At 39.7% G+C, this 20,957-nt stretch overlaps 2 protein-coding genes across 3 annotated transcripts in view; one reads left to right on the forward strand and one right to left on the reverse strand.

Moving 5' to 3' along the window:
• Positions 1–20,957, forward strand: part of LOC140652712 (cytosolic phospholipase A2 beta-like) — a 118,584-nt gene that overhangs the window by 79,574 nt on the left and 18,053 nt on the right. The gene's annotated exons all lie outside the window — the stretch shown is intronic.
• SPTBN5 (spectrin beta, non-erythrocytic 5) overlaps positions 1–20,957 on the reverse strand; it is a 98,853-nt gene that overhangs the window by 11,293 nt on the left and 66,603 nt on the right. Inside the window, 17 exon segments of the mRNA XM_072863879.1 lie at positions 128–283; positions 1,415–1,609; positions 2,346–2,550; positions 3,137–3,333; positions 3,717–3,929; positions 6,879–7,065; positions 7,241–7,497; positions 8,246–8,383; positions 9,993–10,139; positions 10,778–10,868; positions 11,933–12,105; positions 13,544–13,621; positions 14,646–14,834; positions 16,696–16,858; positions 17,503–17,624; positions 19,192–19,305; positions 20,306–20,420. Coding sequence (XP_072719980.1) covers positions 128–283; positions 1,415–1,609; positions 2,346–2,550; positions 3,137–3,333; positions 3,717–3,929; positions 6,879–7,065; positions 7,241–7,497; positions 8,246–8,383; positions 9,993–10,139; positions 10,778–10,868; positions 11,933–12,105; positions 13,544–13,621; positions 14,646–14,834; positions 16,696–16,858; positions 17,503–17,624; positions 19,192–19,305; positions 20,306–20,420 — 2,740 coding nt within the window.

The following is a 20,957-nucleotide window of genomic DNA, read 5'->3' on the forward strand; positions in this document are numbered from 1 at the left end:
GTAATAAATTTATTTTTTCTTGGCCTGCAAACAAGGCACTTGAAACGATTTCAAATCAAGCATCAGTCTCTCTTCTTTTTTTGCCATTTATGCTTTTCTGCCACTGCTTCGTGACACATCGCCTTACCCCTACTCCCTCAAGCTGGCTGAGAAGTGTCTGTACACCTGGAAGATCATATCCATAATCTTCTATATCCACCACTGCCTCTTTCTCCTGCATCCAGCCCTTTACTTCATCCACATCATGATCATACTGGTGAACTTGCTGGGCTGCTCTTAGATTCTGGAATAAGGAAACAATTTAATGGTAATACTATATATCATGTCTGCAGCACAAAAAGGGGCAAACCTAATATGTCCTAATGCAGTACAGACTGAACAAGAGCGGGAGTGAAACACCTTCCCAATTAAGTCACCTGAAAGTGAGGTGTTCAAGCTAACCTAATTTCCCCAAGTTCTCTTTGTCAATGGAAAGAAACAGATGTCTCCAAAGAGCAGTTTATCCCTACGTAAGATGAACGATCAAGACGTAAAGCATGAATTGCCCTCTAAAGGTAGCTCTCTCAACCACAGGACGTGTCCTAAAAAACTTGCTTGGAATAGAGGCCTACACTGCAAACAGTGAAAATAAGAGGGGTTAAGTGAAAATTAGGTTTTCTGAAATGAGAGGATTAAAAAATGTTCTAATACTATTTTACATTCAAACTATATATTAACAATTGTCATGCATTTATCGCTGCTAACAGACAATACTGCACTCGAGCTACTTCATAAGCAAAATGTGTATGTAATGGTAGTGAAAAAAAGAGTTGAGGACATCTGACATTTTACATTCTCCTTAAAGCAAACAAAAATGTTGAGTTCTATGTGTCCTCTCTGCTTTTCCAAATACATCTGTGACTGCAGTTTCATGAGAGGGGGTGAGCTGATTTAACAGCTAACTGCTGCCAAAAGGTAGGGGTTTTGGCTCTGTGTCCTCTATCACCTTCTCTCCCATACCCCTTCTTTGACTTCAAGTAACTAACTCAGCAAAAAAATCTGGATAGTTTTCATCTTGTTTAATAAACTGAAATAGTTCAATAAAGAGTCCAAGGAGTGCCAGAGCTGGCCTCCTGTTAGTGGTGGTAAACCGTCAGATTGGCTTAGTTTTTCAAGAAACCAGAGCTAGCAGTGAATTAAGGAAAACTGAATTACTCTAGGCTGATAAGTATCTTTCAAGTATAAGCCTTGCCAGGAACAGTAGGGTAAGCAGTGGCTATAAAGGGAAATGGATCAAGAAAGAATAGAACAGAATACACCCATTGCTCTTATAAACCTTGTGTTTCAACACGAGCAATGCACCGGTTTGAGAAAGAGAGAAGGACATGGGAAACTGCATGGAATTCAATGCCCCAGTTTTTCATGTATTTCCTACCTCTGTCCTTGCCTGGATGGCATGGCATAGTTTCTCCCACATCTCATTGATTTGCTTTGTTCTCTTCTGGATGATGTCCATCTTGCTGTGGCCCTCCTTCTCTAGTTTAGATGCTAACTCATTTAAGGAGACAACTTTGGAATGTCCCAGAGGTTTCACCTCATTTACAAAATCTTTAAACTTTTTCTCCAGCACCTGTGGGATAAATGGGGACACAGACTTAGATATAAGAATTTCTGCCTACCTCTATGAGAGAAGCAGAAGGAATCACTTTCTCTGTACTGTGTAACACAAAAGCTATCTGTTGCAGCCTACAAGTGCAAATCACTTGATAAACCCGGATGATCTGGAGTCAGAAGAAGGCATCTGTTGTCTTGATCATTTAACATCTTACGTCACAGAGAAAAAAAATCACCTACATCCTGACAAACAGATGCTACCCAGATCAAAAGCTGAGAAACATAACCTGTCCACATATGCAGCCCGTGTTGGGGAGTGGACACTATGACACTCTGCACTGTGTGCCCTGAGGAGAAATTTATCCTTGAAATCTTGCATTGTGAACGCTGTGTGAATGCTGCATCCCAGTGTTTTCCACTGAAATTGCTACAACACCATGGCCCTGGTCATGTCAAATTTTTTAGGCCCTGTCAAATTTATAATCAGGGCCAGCAGTCAAGTGTGCTGATCTCACTTATCCCAAGAAAAAGCTAACCTGCTGATGCACCTACTTTTTCTGTTGGAAGATGCTACCTCAGAGAGCCTTGTATAAGCAGACAGAAACCAGTCTGAGTTCTTGCTGTAGAGAGAACTGGTTTGCTTAGTTTTTGTCACTGTAACATGCTTCACTGTCAGCAGCTACACAAAAATTGCAGCAAATATATTCCTGCTTTGCCACACAGTACATACAATACCTTTTATTTTCTTTTACCTCAACATCATCTAAGTCCTGCCCGTAGTCATCGGACTCTGCTACAGACTGTTTACTGGAAAGCCATGCATCTACCAGCTGGAATTCTCTTTCAAACTGATAGAGCTGGAATTGTTCTTGCAGGCGTTTTCTCTGGGTCTCAGCCTTCTGTAGGAGAGACTGATAGTCTGCTAGGATCCCTTGGAGCTTTGAAAGTATGGCTGGACTGCAAAGAACAAGAATCAGAAGGTATGTCTTTGTTTTACTGTTCTTTTTGAACATTGCCTTTTCTGACAGGTTGAATTTGCAACACCTTCAAAATACAGAAGAAACCAGATAACATCATGGAGTGAGTTACACCACGCTGTTAAAACCAGCTAGTTCAGGAAATTAAAGTATGTTATATGAATGGCTGCTCTTTTCACTTCCTCCTCCCCAGATATAAAAGCAAACTGGCAATGAAAAACAGTGAACTGTCAAGAATGTCCATTTCCTTTCCCAAGCACAGTGTTTTTTGAACCTTTATGCTAAATGAGAACTAGATGGCAGTTCCTGGGAATAGACAATGGACAAAGAAGCTGATCTGCACTAAGTGGCCTGTTATTAAAAAAAAAGTCATGAAAACATTAAAACAATCATCGAGCTTTTTGGGGGTTGAGTGTGTGTGATGGTGGTGAAGGAGGGATTGATGTCCCCTGAAGTCTTATTTCTGAACGAGCCATCAAGCAGCTACTGAAGGTTGAACTTTTCTGTATTTGCCTTCTCTAGGCATTTCTGTTAGACCTGGAGCAGAAGTGTTTTCACTTTCCTACCTCTCTGGGCTGTCTTTGTTTATTAAGCTGGCACCTGTCTCCTGTACTTTCTCAATCCGGGGCCTGAAACCATCCATGTCCAACTTGGTAGCTTCAAGTTTACGAAGTAAAGCTTGTGTGGATTCTTCGTTCTTCCCATAATCAGAGGTCTCCAGAATGAAGCTCCTCTCTGCCAGCCATGCCTCCACCTCCAGTAGCTGTATAAAATACAGGGATAAGCCTGAATACAGCTGTGATTTAGGTTAAGACAAAGAAAACTGGAAAGCAGTGGTGCCCAAAGAGAGACATCAGTGAAAAGAGAGAGCAGCTTAGGTGCCTTCCTGTAATGCAATGTAGCAGACACTATTCAAAAAAATGTGTACCCAGAACCCAGTAATTAAGGTTACATGTTTATCCCTCACTGCAGTTACTTGGAAAAGTAACTGTTATTTCCCCACTGTATCCATATTTACCAGATGTGAAAAATCAGGACAGTATGAATTCTGCACCTGTCTCAGCACTTGCATCCATTCAACAATAAAGGTATCAGTTCTTTTAAGCAACGAAAGACCAAAATAAATCTCTCATGAACCATCTTTACCTCATTCAGGAACAGATGGGCCTCATATGACTGCATGAGGCGCTGTCTCCTCTCTTGAGCCTCTGACTTCAGGGTTTCTACAGAAGTCTCAAGCTCCTTCAGATGCTCCATAATCTTGCGAGAGGCTGAGTGGCCTCCCCTTACCAGTTTCTGCCCTGTACTGAGCACTGCTTTGGTCAAAGCATCTCGACTGCTTATCTCATTCTCCAAATTCTGGAAAGCATAAAGAGTAAAATGACAGACCAAAAATAAAAGCTATGGAGATTTTTATACCAGATAATGTAGTCAGGTAATTCCATTATAAATCTGTTTTCTGTACACAAAGATGGGTCAGAGGTGCAAAGTCTGACTGAATGCTCAAAGTGGAGTGGAGGAGTTTTTTGGGGTGAAGGAGTGATTATAGAAATCAAATATAGCCATGAAGCTTGGACCTTGGTGTGTATCCACCTCAGAGTGTGGAGGGAAGAGGTTTACAATCACAAACCTCTTATCTGTAGATTCCACTGAAATATACCCACTTCCACCCCATTACACAGTGTTTCTTGAATTAAAATGTGTCTAGGGAAGAACAATCAATTCACCTGCTCATCAGTATTTATCACTTGCCAACACCTTTGTAGAAGATGCAGCTTTGAATAACAGCCATTGCAAGCACTGTGCGTATGCATACTACCAGGCAGCCAAGAGGACAAGGAGAGAAGAAAACTACCTGAACCAGTTCTCAAAGACTTTACTTGAAATTAATTTTTGAAGTCTGGTAGGTTTTAAAACCATGTGCATTCCTCCATATACCCCCTCATAATATTTTCCTGGGTGAGCAAGGACCATGCCATCAATTTGTCTGTGGGCAGGTGTGCATTCCATGGCTAATTATGCCTGAGCACGTTGAGCACAAACCAACCCCACCATTTTACAATTACTCTGTTTATTTTCATAGCTATGAAACAGGCAGTTTCAGAGTTAGACTGCAGTGCTGTGTTGATGTAGAAGAGACGCCCTCTCTGAGGAGAGAGGCTGCTTTTTCAACTTAAGTAGACTTGGCTGGAAAAGAGCTCTGATTCTAATCTTGCCTTTAACTTCCCCCTATTAATTTCAAGACAGCCACTATGTTGTTGAAAAGTGACACCGTATCTGACCCCAGCAGAATGGAATCCAGTGGCAAAGGTTATAAAACATCATGTGCTGTGTATTAATAATAAGCTAGCAGCACGAAGAACAACTTTGCAGTTGAACATTTAGGAATATGTATTCACAGTAATTCATTTATAACAACAGGAATTAAAAAAAAAAGTGAGGGGAGGGGGAAGTGAGGGGAAACTCTGTTCCAAGCCAAGCAGCTGTGCGTATACATATATTTGTGTGTAAATGCAGTTTTGCAAGACAGGGTTGGTTTTTTTTTTTTAGGTTGATACATTTCACACACAATCTCTTTTGTGGTAACAAACCAAGGACTGAGTTTTGCAAATCTGGCTTGTTAAGACAAACCATAGAGCGTGGAACTAACAGTATATTCAATTCTTGACTGTTATGTTACCTCTGACATTTTTTTGCCTGTAAGCCAACATTAAAAAAAAAGGTGTAGAGACTCTAGCTACTAAAAGATTGAGAATTCAAAGCTTATATTTTAATCCTGCTTTCAGGAGAATAAGAAGCAAAATGTCAGGAAGAATTGGCATTTTATTATGCACTGGTATTATGGTCTATATCTCCCATTCTCACAGTTCATTGAAATATTTTGAGACCTGTCCAATTAACACAAAGATAATTGCAGCCTAAAGCAGTATCTCCACTGTTCCATCCGTTATCCCAAATATTTTCTCAGATTAATTCAGCTCAAACTTTCCTTTCTTCCGTGAACCTAATTACTTCTCAACTATGTCTATCAGCTCATAATATTTAGGAGTAATTGCACACATAACAACATTTATACTTTTAATCATGATGAAACAAGCTTTTTGTTCTTACTGTCTAATCTCAAAGTCACTGACTGCATCTTGCTTAAATACAGAATTTTTACAAATATGAGAATTACACCGAATACTAAGAAGGTGCAAACTATTCAGTATATACTCATGGGTCTTAGTCAGGAATATTCTGGAAGATGCATTTTAAAACATTTTACGTTCTTCATTAAATTGTGAGTATACCTAGGATAAATCAACTTTGTAAGAGACTTCATCCCCGTCCTAGTATGTCACCTGCAGCAGTCTTGACTTTTTACCATGGTAACATTTCAAATTTTTTATAAGTTCAGATTTTTATTTGTAGACATGCAGATTGCACCAAATGCTTGGGCTTACTCTCTCTATATATCACACACATTCCCACTTTACAAGATATTCCGTCTTTCCCAGCCCTATTGCAGATTGCACAGATTTTCCCCAGAGGCACTTGACATGGCACTTAAACAGGCTGTCATTTGCTAACATTAAATACCAATAGCTGCTGGAAACTTTTAGCAGGAATTTTTTTTTCTTCCACCTCATGTTTGCAAAGAGGCAGTGCTCCTTATTAAAAAACGATTAGGAAGGCAGCTGCTGTTTTATTGGTATTTGAGATGACAGTGTTCCAGGCACTGCTTTCTCTGATGGCCCATCTGAACCTTGTGAAATAATTCAACAGCTTTCTTGAAAGCTACCACTGGAATGAAAGTCAGCTAAGGATCATCGTAATATCCTGTTATCTCCCTCCCTCCAGAGTAGAAAGAGTTTTGGGGAAAGATGTTTTCCTGGGAGCTCATCCTGAGACATCTGAGCAATGAGCTTGCTCGGATGTACTTACTGAGTTTCAAAGCATATTTGTTAAGACATCTGTTGCCCAAAGAAGCTATAACAGCATGCATATCAGTTTGTAAAATCTATTTGTATTGCAAAGGCCAGGTTTTAAACTCAGTTCACAAAAAGAGCCAATGTGTCCACAGAAAAGCAGTTGGTGTGGTACCTACACCACTGAAATGATAAGCAGCATGGAATCCCACATGTTGACAAGTCATGGAGATACCCTTCGAAAAATGTCATCATTATCAGACAAGGATAAGAGTAATCCCTGGCATCGTGAATCCTGTTAGCCAAAGCACAGCAGATGAAGTTTGCCAGAGGCAAATTGAATTCCTTGTTCTCTCTTTGATTCTAAAGACTGAGAGTGGTTCTCACATGACATTACCTGGTGCTTTTCTTGTAGACTCTGAACAGTTGCCAGGGATTGGCCATAATCCCTGGAAGAAGCCATGGGGAGCTTCTCATGAACCCAGGCCAACTCCTCATCAACATCTCGGAAGAATTGGTACTGAAGTCTGCTTGCCTCCAGACTCCCACGTCTCTTCTGCAGAGGATCACGTAGACTTTGGTATCTGTAGGTTTTAAAGGGAACCCAATGAGGACCGCAGATTAATAAGGAATGAATGCAAAACGTTCTTTTCAGAATGATGTAGAGAAGGAAAGAAAAAAAAAAAAAACATGCAGGGAAGAAAAAGGCTGATAAAAATAGGAAAAAGATGGCAGGAGGCAGGCCAGGCACTCACACACCTCTGCACCAGTTGATCCACTCTCTCTTCTAGTTCATCAGCAAGGAAATGCTTCTCCTTCTGGAACTGCTGAGCTGTGACCAGAAGCTCTTGCAGTCTGTCCCTATGGCCAGCAATATCTTCCTCCAGTTCCTCTTGTTTCTTCAGATGACTGTTCAAAACCACCAGATCATTGTTACTATATGGTGCTTTCAACTCATTTTCCACGTCTTCCAACCATTTCTCCATATCCTCTACACTTCGCTGAAAATGAAGGCCCTGAGGACAAGCAGGAAGAAAAGGTCATTTAAACCTTCAGGACAGACAATATGATATAAAAATCTTGGCCGCTTTCAGTAAGAATTACACACAAACACAGAGAAACTTCCCAGTGCTCAGTGAACTCTTCCCAGATATGACGGTGGTCCAAATGAAGAAGATAATTCAGTCAGAGTGAACACAAAACCAGATGCAGAGAACATCAAGAGCTAATCTTACTTGTGTTGCACAAATACAAATGATGGACACAGTACCTTAAAAGGAAGCCATTTAAAGGGAGAACTCTATTTTACACCCACAGAGTGTAAAATAGATATTTTTGCATGATAGCTCATGCAAAACTCAGTCATGAAAAGTCAGGTGTCTGGAGCTAGAAGAATGAAAAGCAGCTGTGGGTTTCTTTCTCAATGTGTCGGAGAAAAGATGCCATTGGGAGAGATGCAGAGAGTTGACATATATGAGTCAGTTGACATATATGAGTCATTTTGCCTCAGTATCCCTCCCTAGAATCCTGATCTAAACCAGCAGCAGAAAGCAGAAGGGAACACAGTCTGCAAATCCTTTTCCCTCCATAGGTGTCTCCAGTTTTCCTGCCGATTCCATTCAATCAGTCCACACTTAGTAGTTTCTTTGCTCTAATGGTCTTGAGGAATCAGGTCTGATTGTATCAAGTGACACACTCATCTATGAGACGTGTAGCAAGGCAGCTGTGCTATCTCTGGAAATGACACCAAGACCCCTTTATTACCTTGTAAGCATCCTGCAGCTTGGCCTGTTTATCCTGGCAACTTGCTAGCAGTTCCTCCCATAGTTCTTCCATTTCTTGTAGTCTGGACTGAATGGCTTCAGGGGCATAGTGCCTCTCACGGAGCATCTTCTCCCCTTCCTATAGCAGAGGGAACAGTTAAAGTTTTCTTGCTTTGCTGAATGTACCAGAATATATCACTTTTGCCTCCATAAACAAAGTCTACTGGCACTGCTATGTAAAAGGCCAGCTGCAGCCATCACTCCCTGACATAACAGATAGAGGCTGCACAGACGAAGGAAAAACAGATAAAGGCAAAATGCTTATTGAAACTAGGGAAGAGACCGATTTTCCTGTTTTTCTGGCCTCTAAAATGATTTGAAATGCTAGAAGGCAATATTAGAAGACAAAGGGTAAAGAGAATCTTCGTTATGCAACAGCTACATTGCCTAAAAGCTGGAAGGGAGCCTAGTTTGCAAGCACTCAGTTTTTTCTGTGATGTCCCACATTCTATGATCACTGTTTGAGATTGCCCAGCCACCTGTCCTTTTCTATTCCCTTCCTTGCATGTTAAGAGAGAACTATCTCATACAAGTGAACCACTGTATGAGGTAATAAAACCTCTTTTAACCATGTACCATTGTACCACTGTATTATGTAATAAAAGTCTATCTGCATTTCTAATCTCTGAGCTGCAGATGCTTAACAGGTTGGCAGAAGAAGAGGTAGAGAGGGCACAGCAAGACCTCCATCAGGTACAAGAGTCTGTAGGTATATCCTTAAGCTGGAACCAAGTTTGCTTTAGAAAGCTAAATTGAGCTATTTCTACATTTTGCAATGGGGAAGAGGAGACACAGCAAGAGAAAGATGCTATACCAGGACAGCAGATGTTAATTTTCTTTGAAAGAGCAACTACTAAGGCTATTCCCAACAAAAAAGACAGGGCATCAAGAAATAATGAGAAAGAGATTGTGCAAACAAGAGATTAGTTTAGAGAGAATTGTAACTCCACCCTTTAACACCCATGTTGTGTCTGCACACAGGGGGGTTAAAATGTTTAAAGAAAAAAAGGGGGGGGTGGTATACAATACCGAATACAGGTAAGTCTGAGGAGGGAATCTACCTTTAATACTTAGTTATCTCTTGCAAAATACAGCTAGTAAGCACTGTGCTGAAAATAAGGTTAATAAACATGTAACAGTCTGTCCTTCCAAACTCATCATCTGATCACAGTTTCTGCCAAGTATCTGACAAAGCTTGTCAGACTTCCCTCATCTCTCTCCTACTAGCATGTTTCTGCAAAGGCAACACTTGAAAACTCTTCTTGATCCTTTTTGTTGGATACATCTTATCTGACTTGCTGAAGTTGTGCATCCAACCAGCTAGGTTCCCTGCTGGAAAGAAACAGGTGTACCTCTAAAGTGGCATTCACCCCAGAGAGAAGTCCCTAAAGTCAGTGGACTGAATCTTTCATTGAAAGCACCTATCTCTTTCCATTGCATGCACAGTGAATATAGACAAGCAAGCTCACACTAGACCATAAGAGAGAAGTTGAAAGAAACAGATGGACACAGAAAGTTCTTGATGGACTAAAAGAATAAGCTTCCCAGTCCCCTCAGAGACAGTGTGAATGATGTCAGTGAGGGGACAGTGATTCCCCCTCATTTGTTTGAGATCACTGTAACTCAGACTGTCTGCAGAGTCTCTCATGCCAGTTGCCCACCCTTGCCATCAACCCCACTTCTCTCACAGATTTGATGGAGTCCAGGCGATTTCTATTGGCCATGATCTCTGCTTGGAAAGTCTGGTGCTTCTGCAGTTTGGTCTGCAGATTGCTTGGATCCTTCCAGCTATCATCCTGGGCAATGCTATTCTTCTCATTGATCCAGGCAGCTACCTTTGGGGAGGAAAGAACAGAAGTAGACAAAACCTTCAGTGTTTTTCTTCAGCTCCAACCTGCCAGGCTCTCCTCTAATATCTATAAAACATGGGACTTGTGAGTGGGGACACAAATGAGTTGTCCTTCTGAGGTTCTGCTTCCCTAAGCTCCTCCTGTCTTTCATAATGAATTCACCCCTATATGTCTGTTTATCTGCGCTGTTACCTGGAAAGGGGGCTGTCTCCATGAGGTAGTCCCCATGCAGTGAGAAAGTGCGTGGACACGTGTGCATGGGGGACAAAAGGCAATTATCTCCCTATTACTAACCCACTGTCATTATCTCACAAGAAAAGAACTAATTTGTCTCTTCCCATGAATTTTAAAATGGTAGCACATTTCCCTTTTAATGCATTTATTTCTTCTGCATTTTGCTGGCGTCCAATGCACGGTAGATCTTTCACCTGATGACTGGAGGGACGCTGTGACTTGAAAGCTGAAAAATATCCTTTCACTCTTATCCTCATCTTTCCCAGTATCGTCTCATTCCAGACTCAGTTCCTTGATTTTTCTCACAGTAAATCCCTTCAGGGATTCAGATCTATGCAGCACAGTATGTTTTAAGAAACCAGAATACCATCAATCCTCTGTAATTGTACCTCAAAAGAATTCCTCAGCAACTTCTGCAGAAGCCTTGATTCCTCTAGCAGATGTCTGCGAGCAGCAGCATTCTCCAGCAGTTTCTCTTTTCTGAGATGAAGACAGATGTGTGAGGTAAAAGCCACAGAGTGAATTAGATAGGATAAGGGTTTTCAATTTTCATCTCTAAACCACACGTGATCTAACCCTCCATTGTCTAGGAGAGAACTGTCCATAATATGCAGCCTCCCATGATTTAGGCTGTCAGAGAAGATGCTCAGGACACGATAGGAAGCATTTCTAGCAGATAGGTATGTTTAAAGTACACAAAAATTCTGTATATGTGATATCTGCCTCTAGGAATCACCATTATTGCCTTTCAGGGTACAAGAGAACAAAACCTCAGCATGTTTATTATATGGAAAGCCTGTGAGTATGATGGTATTTGTCACTGATAAACCAAAGCTACACCATCCTTTCATCTTTTTTCCAAATGTGGATCTGCAGCACTTTATTCACATTAATGCAGGCATGAGATAGTTTGATCATATGAAAAAATTCCTGTGCTCACTTTACTCATAAGGGATCTCCAATCTCTCTTCGTAAATTTTACGTGTATCTTTTAATCTATCATAGCACTGAATACAACTGCTTATACTGTCAGCATTTGTTTAAGATGAACAATATGCAATGTGCTAGGAGAAATAAAGTAATTCACATGAAAGGGCAAGATCTGATCAGGAAAATTGCAAATGCCCTAATAGATAATTTGAGCAGGGCTTTAAGATCAACCCCATTAGAGCAGTGAAAAAGCAGTTGTGTAGCAAATGACCTTTCTGGATGGTATTTAATGATAATGAAGTATTTAATGGCACAGCAGGCCTCTGTCTTTTGTTTGCAGCACTGTCCCTAAGGCCAGGCCAGGATACAGAATTACAGGAAAACTGCCTTTTTCTGAATCCTGCTCCCCCGCCACTTGACTCTATTTTGGAAACCTCCTAATGAAATATTGACTAGACTCAGGCCAATTTGGCAAGACCACAGTGCAAGGAGCAAAGTTGAGTAAATGCAAACCCGTTTATGGTTCTCTTAAAACATTTAAAGATATTAGTCACATGGGGAGAGTCTCATTGCAAAAGATACGGGTGGCTGACATGGGAAGGGTTTGACTTCACCTTCTCAGAATGGCCTGGCATCTGTTGGTGATGTTGTCTGAGTCATAATGCTTGTTCTGTGTTAGCTGCTGAGCAAATGAAGCCATCTCATCAATTTTCTCCATCTGAGCTTCCAGGGCTTTTTCAAACTGCGTGTGTTTCCGCTGTAGGCTCTCCACACTAGACACCGAGTCCTGGATAGAATTCAACAAAGGGAAGCTGCTTTCAGTCTGAGTTTTTCCCACCTACAACACCGATAATCCAGAAGCTAAATGGCATTTACCCCACATTTGCAAACTGTCAAGAAAATGTACTGGTCTTTGAAATTTATTGGCATTGAATCTGAGACTTGAGGCCTAAATAATGTTCTATGCATGGTCTGAGGCCATTATTTCAGGGTCAAAACTGAACTAACTGCTGGATGCTTACCTTCTCCTGCATATTGTTGTGCTGCATAGAACATATCACTTCTCAAGAGATAAAGCATCAGCTCCTAATCATAAATCAATCTTAAGACAGATGCTATTTTGGAAGCAAATGTGGACTGCCAAACTGAGATCAGAGTTAAGTGAACAAATATGTCACAGAAAGAGATTAAAATTAGAGCCTCGGTTTCAACCCATGGAATTTGGAAGAGCTCAGATCCAGATTTGAATTTGAGAACTGGAGTCTGACATTACAGTTAATCTGGAGAGAAACACAGAATTTGACTTCTTGTAACATTTGTGAATCCCAAACTTAATGACTCAGGGTTCTCTTTTCAGCACCCCTCCGCACTTTTAATTTTAGAATCAGTGGTGTCAAAATGTTGTTACCACAATAAACTCTGCTTTCCCACTATTCTAAAGGAAGCAATAAAGCTCACATCAAATGGGTCTGAAAAAAATCTAAACTTCTGGGTGCTTACATGACTCATTGGAAGGGAAAGTACTCACAGAGCATTTTCTGTGCATTGCTGAGCTAAACATGACTGGAAAATGGGTGGCTCCTTCTAAGTCTCATATACTTCAATGGAGGGACTGTAAATACATACCTCCAGGCTGAAAATTACAGAGACAGACACCAGCCACTAGCATGATATGTTTTTCATACCATTTGTACCAATTATATCTACACTGAACTCTGAGATGTAATCGAAGTTCCTGCAGAGACAACTAATTTGGTAGCACTACCTATACAAGGTGCAGGGTAAGCTAAGCATCAGAATGTATATCCAGCATCCTGCATAGATTTGCAACCCATGCATCAGTCTGCGGTTTCAGTTATTGCAGTGTTACTGGTACCTGAGGTAGGTAATTTAAAGCTACACTGGGTATGTCAGCAGTGATAGCAGTGATGACTTGCACACTGCTGGTAAATGTATTTGGGTCAGATATGACCAGCTAGAGAGATGCAGTCTCATTTTCCTGCTATAATTGAGTAGTTGGACTGTTTCATTACTCCTGGGGCTGAGAATCCTATCCTGTGTAAAGTATCAAGGAAAGAAATCTGATCCTAAACTGTCAACAAGACGGAGCAGTAACTTCAGAAGGAGAAAGATCACAGGAAGGTTCAGAGCACATCATCATACTTCACAGCTCCCTTTCCTCCAGACTGACTGCAGACAAAATTGCAATTTCTCAGAGCACCTACCCCTAAGTCCTCATTGGCTAGGAAAGCCTCTTTGCTGCTGAGCCAGCTCTCAGTCTGTTCCACATAGCCATAGAATTTCTGTATAGGGAGAAAAAGCAGTCATAAACATGGTGTAAAACAGAGGCAAATCTGACTTTGGCAGAGTATGCTGAAAAACAACAAAATTCCAGGGCTATTCCAAAAATTAACTGCATAGCACTGGATGGCAGTAAGCATTAGATGCTACAAAGACCACATGCGTAACAATTATTATTATAATTTTGTCCTTTATAATATGATTATTTCTTTTTGTCTAAGACATAGGATACAATACAAGTACTTGTAGCCTGTTTGCTAGTAGTGTAGAGTGCTGTGTAAGGTAACTGGTGAATAAAAAGAATGGTAAAATGGCCTGAAATAAGTACAATATAATGCATAAAGAAGCATGAAAGCAGCCCTTATCATATGGTTTAAATTCTCATATATATGAAGCTATTTAGATGGGACTAGTAGCACCAGCTGTTATTTAAGGTACTTGACATTCCTCATTGTAAAATCTCCATTTCAGTTATTTCTAACTGTTGCCAACAAGCCATTTGAGCAGAAATTTTCTAAGTGAGATGACTGTTACAGGGAAGTATTTCTGGAAAACTGCAGCCAAACCAGTTCTTTTCTTAGAAAAAAGCAGGGAAAAAATACAGTATTCTGTCCATGCTAAATTTTTCTTCAGATCATTTTTTTTTTTTAATATTTGCCTGCCTCCATGTTTTATGAGGGAGGTTATAGAATTTGGTAGGGAAGTGATGTTCCATTTTAAGTATGTGCCTTTTGCCAGCTGCATGAGAGTTTGACCAAATTTTGCTAAGTTTTATAGCCTTTGAAAAACATATGAGCACATATTCCACAGAAATGTGTTTGATTTGTAAAGGTACAATTTCTAAAAGTCCTGCCACCACTGAATGTGCTAGGCCCTCAGCATGCCTTTTGGAAACCGGGGCAATATAAATTAAACACTGGGTATTATTAGCATATCTTTCATTATAACATCTTATAAATTTGCTGTTTATACTGAGGAAAGTTGTCAGTGGCATGTGCATTTTCTGTTGTATGTCTTTTTACTCACCTGTAAATCTTGTGCCTGAAACAATTTTACATATTGCTCCTTCCATGCTTGGATCAGTTCAGACCAGGCTTGCTGTAGTCTGGAGAGGGACTGGTGAATCTCAGGGGTTGCGTAGTGACCAGAATTGGCAAGTTCTTGACCATAGTTACTGAGAGAGTTGAATCTTCCCAGTCGTGCTTCAATCTCCTCCTAAAATATATTACAAAGGTTGTTGTCAAGGGTTTATGGAATGCCAGTTATTCAGAATACAAGCCTTAAGGGGAAGAATATGGGCTGTAACTTTCCAACACTAATATTTGTATGGAAAAATCATTCATCTTTGAGCTATGTTACTGAAAGAGCATAGAATTGCCTAAGAGAAAATAAACGTGGACAACAAATGACTTTATTGCTCTAGGAACAACTGGTCTCCTACAAATCAAAATTGGGATTAAATTAGAAACAGATTAGAAAATGCTTAGATATAAATGAACAGTTTTGAACATCCATAACCAGTCTTCCTACATAGAGGTGGTTCTTAGGAGAAACAGTGCCTAGAATTTTTCCTCTCCTGCCAAATAAGTCGGCATCAGATTATTACATTAAAGACACAGTTTTACTTTATTTTGTGGTGTTAAAATTAAATACATTTAACTTTTTCACCTGGTCTGAGGAATGAGTTATGCCTGTATACTGAATCCTGAAGGTGAAAGCATTACAAGCAACTATGACTCCTGCAAACTGAATGCGTAACTCCTAATGTAAACAATTTGAAAATAAAAATAACCATGAACTGAAATAATACCATGTATTAACTCATAAACCACCTTAAAAACTATGCCATGTACTATTAAATGTCTGAAATTAGAACTGCTGGTTTTAGGGCTTTTTTGGGGGGTGGTGTTGCCCAATCATAGATAACACAGCTGTAAGATAGCCATTATATATTTTTTATTCAGATTAGCTCCTTGTGTTCAACTCTAGTCTCTCATAAGGACATTGGTTTGAGCCACTAACCTGAAAGAAAGAAAGTCTATAATTTTAGTTTAGTCAACCCAATACAAAAGAACATACTGCCTGGATTCCTCCTTTTCTGTGTGACTATCTCCTTAGAGCCATTTGGGTTCCTTTACTAAGAGATATTAAAGACTTAGATATTGCTACCATCTAAATTTGGAGTACACTACATGAGTGGTTTGGGGTATTTCTATTGTGACAAAGAATTATTAGCAAAAACATTAAGTCTGTGACATGAGAGAACATTGTTAAAATGGAAGACTGAAAAAGGAGGGGACTTCAGGTACTTCATACCAAATTCAAGTCTAGAAAATGAATCAGAATCTACAAACTATTTGTGCTAATAATGGGACCCACAAAGCACTGGATATTAGTCATGATTCTAGGAACATGATTATTAGAAAAAGTAACATAACTGCAAAGAAAAGGTAACACAACAGCTGAAAGATAGCTATGATGCTTGGGAAGAAGTAAAATACTAACTTTTTTATAAGGTTAGTTAACAATATCAGTCCTTTTAGAAAATCCACCAAAAATATTAGCCCAATTAGCCACCAAAAGATTGTGTGGTAATTAGTACTGGGTTATGAAGTGTTTCAGAACTGAATGTGTAGTACCATCCAATGGTAATTTACTGCCCTGTGCGAGACAAACTGCTGTTTTTATTTTCCTCTCAGGCAAATGGAGTTTGCATGACAAGATCTAAGTCAAAGCTAGAATTAATTAGCATTAACTTTTTGGCAATCCAAATGAAGAGATCGGCAGTGAGCATGTTTCGATACTGAACCAGCTTTTTACCTACAGGGTTGGACAGCAGTACAGGGGAGAGCTAACGGGGCTGAGACGTTTTGCAGAGACACGAGCTGCCAAACAGCCCATGGGATAGAGTTCTGTCAATATGTAGGTGACTTCTGTCCCTAGCCTGTTATTGAAAACAGTCTTTTCACCATATTATTGACAGACACATGCAGCAAAATTCTGCTGTGTCTGCAGCAATTAATTCCCATGGGAAAGATTCCCAGTATGTTCAATTGGAAGCAATGATGATACTTGCCTTTCTCTCCTGATGCTCCTCGATCATGCTTTCCGCTTCATTTGCGCTTTTAGGAAGCCCCCCTGCTTCCATTAAGCCTCTGATGTTTTGGGTCCAATCTAGCAACTCCTTCATCTCCAAGTTAAACTTCTGCAACTGATACGAGGCTGCCAGCTTCTGCTTCCTGCCACACAATATGCAGTTCAGCATTACCCAACACAGAATTATCTAGTTGCTTTTCCCTCCCAATTTGCAGAGGAAGGTATCCTCGGAGAAGCCAAATGAAGTGAATTCAAGCCTCCTAGCTTTCCCTTAGAGCTCCTAACAGCACTCATGTTAAACCAAAATCACAGGAGATGCACACTGCCTTGGAGACAACATGCTTACCTTATTTTCTACATCAGTTCATTAGGACAAGAAAGGTGAAAAAGACTTCATAGCTGTTGCTTCCAGCAATGATTACAGCTCAGGCCTAAGCCTTTCTTGTATTGGAAAGATTCAAGAAAAAAAAGCCTTCTAGAACCATCCAAAAATAAGTCTTTCACAAAGGCTTCATGATAGATTTAATCTAATAGTCTGGAGGCGTTTTAGTAACATTATTTAGTGGGATAAGCCACAAACTCATTGTATCAGTTTTCCCAAAGTCACATCAGTGGAACTTTTCTTGTACCAAGGTACACTTTTTCCATTGCAGGTGTCTTAGCTGCCTGTATAAACTTTGTAAAGGATCCTCAAAAACTTTTAAAAGGCCCCTGGCAAGTAGATTTGAGACCCCAGGGAGCAGCTTTGCTCCTGCTGAGAGATATTCAGACCCCTAGAAGTCTTTACCTTTGTTTGGCCTGTCCCTGGAGTCGTAGCCAGTTGTTTTTCATCTCCTGTTGCTTCATAGTCAGTTTGTCATTTATGGATGGATTCCTTGTGGAAAGGCGGAAAGATTCCAATTCCAATGGCTGGGAAGAGATTTATAGTGGGGTGAATTTATGCCAAATGCTTATATTCGTTCCTGAGTTTCCCTTTCAGGAAAAGTAGTTCATTTTAAGATCCCAGTTTTCAAAAGCAGATATTTAAATTACAATAACAAAATATACAAAGGGACTTGTTATATGCACAAAAAATACATATGCATTTGCGAGCAGTCATTCATGTGAAGAAAGAGATGTGTGTGTTGCTTCACATGCACAAATGTTAATTTACAATTAAGAAAGTAGTTTTGCAGGATAGGGACAAACACAGGAAAATGAAGTGCTAATTGTAACCTCTATTAGCTTAAATCTAACTAAGATGGGTAACAAAAGCCATGAAAATATGGCAGTACACAGAGGCAACCAGATTTGCCTTTGAGCAGAAGATTAAAAAATTGTTTGTATCTATTTCAGCTAACAGCAGCATCAAAACACTACTTTCAGTGTGGTCTTCTAGTTGATGCTGTTTTCCTTAACACAGCCTGATAAACAGTAATGAACACTCACCAACCCAGGTACAAAGTTGGTATCTTTCTTGTAAAACTCCATCAAATTGATGAAAATGAAGAATTTTAATTATGCAGAAAGGAGAATATGCCAGGCTGGTTTTAATCCATAAGAAAAGTATAGATATTATACTTTGTACATGGTATTTGTGGCAACATCAAAAAAAATAACCAAACCCAAACCTTGCTCATCTTTCTGTTTCCATGCAGCACTCCCCCATACAGCCTTGCTAATGCTATCTGTGGAATGCTGACTAGTAATCACCCACATTTCATATGAGAAATAGCTAACAAAGTCACAATGTGTGAAGGTATCACACATATTGTCACCATTTGCATACTGTTGTGAACAAAAAGTTTAGAGAAAGTTTGCAAAAAATATTTTCTGTATGAAAAGGCTTAACACTCTGGCCAACAGTGAAAACCATGAGAGGTTGTCATAGGATTTCTACTACTGCGGTTCAGCTGAAAAAATTTATTTTTATTAAAAATATGCAATTATATAGGAGCTCAGACCCATATTTAATGCTCAAGATTAGTCCTAAATGATGCAAACCAGCCATTTTACAAAAGCCAGAGCTGATCAGGCAGGTAATTATAACCTAAGATTTCTGGTTTTGGTGTCTATGTCAGAAAACTACATGCACTGTGGGTTTTGCATTTTAGTTCTAAACAGAACTAGAGTCGTGATTTTGGTTCAAGTCAGTACAGAAACTGGGGGAAAGATGGAGAGTTAAATTTGGATTCCACACTTCCCAAAAGATATAGGACAGTCTAATCTGGCTTGTAGGTGAAGGCCGGAGAATCAGCTAGCATGTTAAAAAGGGACTTCTCTTCTTAGATTTGGTGCATCAGGAAGAATAGCATTTGACACAATAAAGTAGGATTAAGCAGCACAGTATTTTACTGAGAAGAAATTTGTGCTGCATTTGCATTGCAGTGCAATTTGTATTAATGAATCTGAAGAGTCACACTGATCTTTGCACCATGTTTCCAAGAAGGAAAATGAACTTTTTTTACAGTATCCTCTGTACTTCCCCACTTCTTACCTCCATTTTGGACTTAATAACACTGATTTCTCTCTCCATCTCTTCATGCCTTCGAATCAGGTTTTCCACACTTTCCACATCTTTCCCATAATCCAGTGCTTGTATCAGTACACTCTGGAGGCGGCAGTAGGATGTGCAAATGGTGAAGATGATAAAAAGTAAAAGGATCATATCTTAATTCTTTCAAATACTCTCCTCCTTCCCTTCTTCATATTACCATCTGAACATTCTTATTGTCTTTTTAAATATCAACAAGGCACCTTGTCGGCACTCCTTACAGAGATGGAACAAGAATTCACAACTCTTTGAACAGTCACAATAGTACTTAAGGTGCCTCTGGCCATTCACATATAAAACAAAGACAGGAATGCTTCCCTGCATTTCTCAATCTTTCTTTTCCCTTTTTTTCATATACCAAACCAGCCAAATATTTCCCATTAAATTGTGGCACAGAAATTTTCAAGTGTGTTTTATGAAAATATGGAAAATAAAATTGACCCTCAGAATCCTACCAGAAATGAAATCCCAGACAATGAAGAAATACATTCATAAAAGTTGTTATAACAATTTCAAACCAACAGCCTTGTAACTGTAAGTAGTACCACTATGTATCTGCCTACTGACTTATAGTTAAATTAATATCATTAGTGAAGTGGATGAAAAAATTAGTTTTTTATATAGCCTTTTTCTTCTATTAATCTCAAAATTACAATCCAGAATAGGCATTTTTACCTCCATTTTCTGAATGAATAACATTTTTATACAACTTTTCAAAGTTGCATATTTAATATGTCTGCATTGCACAGCAGGGAGAGATATGCAAGCTGGTGTGGAATGAACTAGCTTTGAATTTGGAACATGAGAAGTTGCTATATTCAAGCTAAGTAGATAATTCAGAAAAAGCTCTATGGTAGCTCAGCTAACTGGCTTTTGGTATTCAGAACTGACTTGGCTCAGCACTGCCTGAAGGAGATGCAAACTTGATACACAGACAGCTGTCAAAGGCCACTGCTGGATACTCAGTACCTCTCTAGCAACCAGCATGCCTGGGTTTATCACTGTTAGCAAAATAGAACATTTTCCCATTTCAATTAATCAAAATCTGAGAACTCACCTTCTCAGTAATTCTCTCTGTGATGTCATCAATTTCTCTGATTAAGGCATGAATCTCTAGGGCTCCCTCTAACTTCTTCCTGTATGCATTCAGGTTACCATGGAAACTGTTCCACCTTTTATTGAAAATAATATTTTAGAGGTGTATTTCAGAGATGCGGATTTCCACAACTAAATTTCATGATGCTCAGATATAAGTAAAAAGACAGGATTTCTGAATGACCTTGTGTATTGATCCCCACTTCCCCACAATAGGGGACACATCACAGAGATGAAGCATTATCCTGACAAGACTATCTGGTTATATTTATTCCAAGTTTTCAGGATGGCATGGGGCTTAAAAGCTAAAAAGTACCAATCCAGTTTCCTTAAAGTCTCAATACCCTCACAATCCCTATCTTCATGCTTTTGGTTCTTAGCTAGTGGGCTGTGAAGTAGCAAAAGCAATAGCACTTCACTGGGACAACTACGTGAAGAGATGGAAGTGTCTTAGGTTCATGGATCTAGTATGCAAAGCGCTGTGAAACAGCATATTTGCCTGCAAGGCTAGAAACATGACTTTGGCCCTGCTGGATTAGAAATCCTTCTGGCTAACTGCTCTGAGAGTCTTGAAAGGCAACTCCAGTGCCTGATGTTTGGTAGTCATGATGTTA

Source organism: Ciconia boyciana, chromosome 6 (assembly GCF_034638445.1).
Source record: "Ciconia boyciana chromosome 6, ASM3463844v1, whole genome shotgun sequence".
Lineage (NCBI taxonomy): Eukaryota > Metazoa > Chordata > Aves > Ciconiiformes > Ciconiidae > Ciconia > Ciconia boyciana.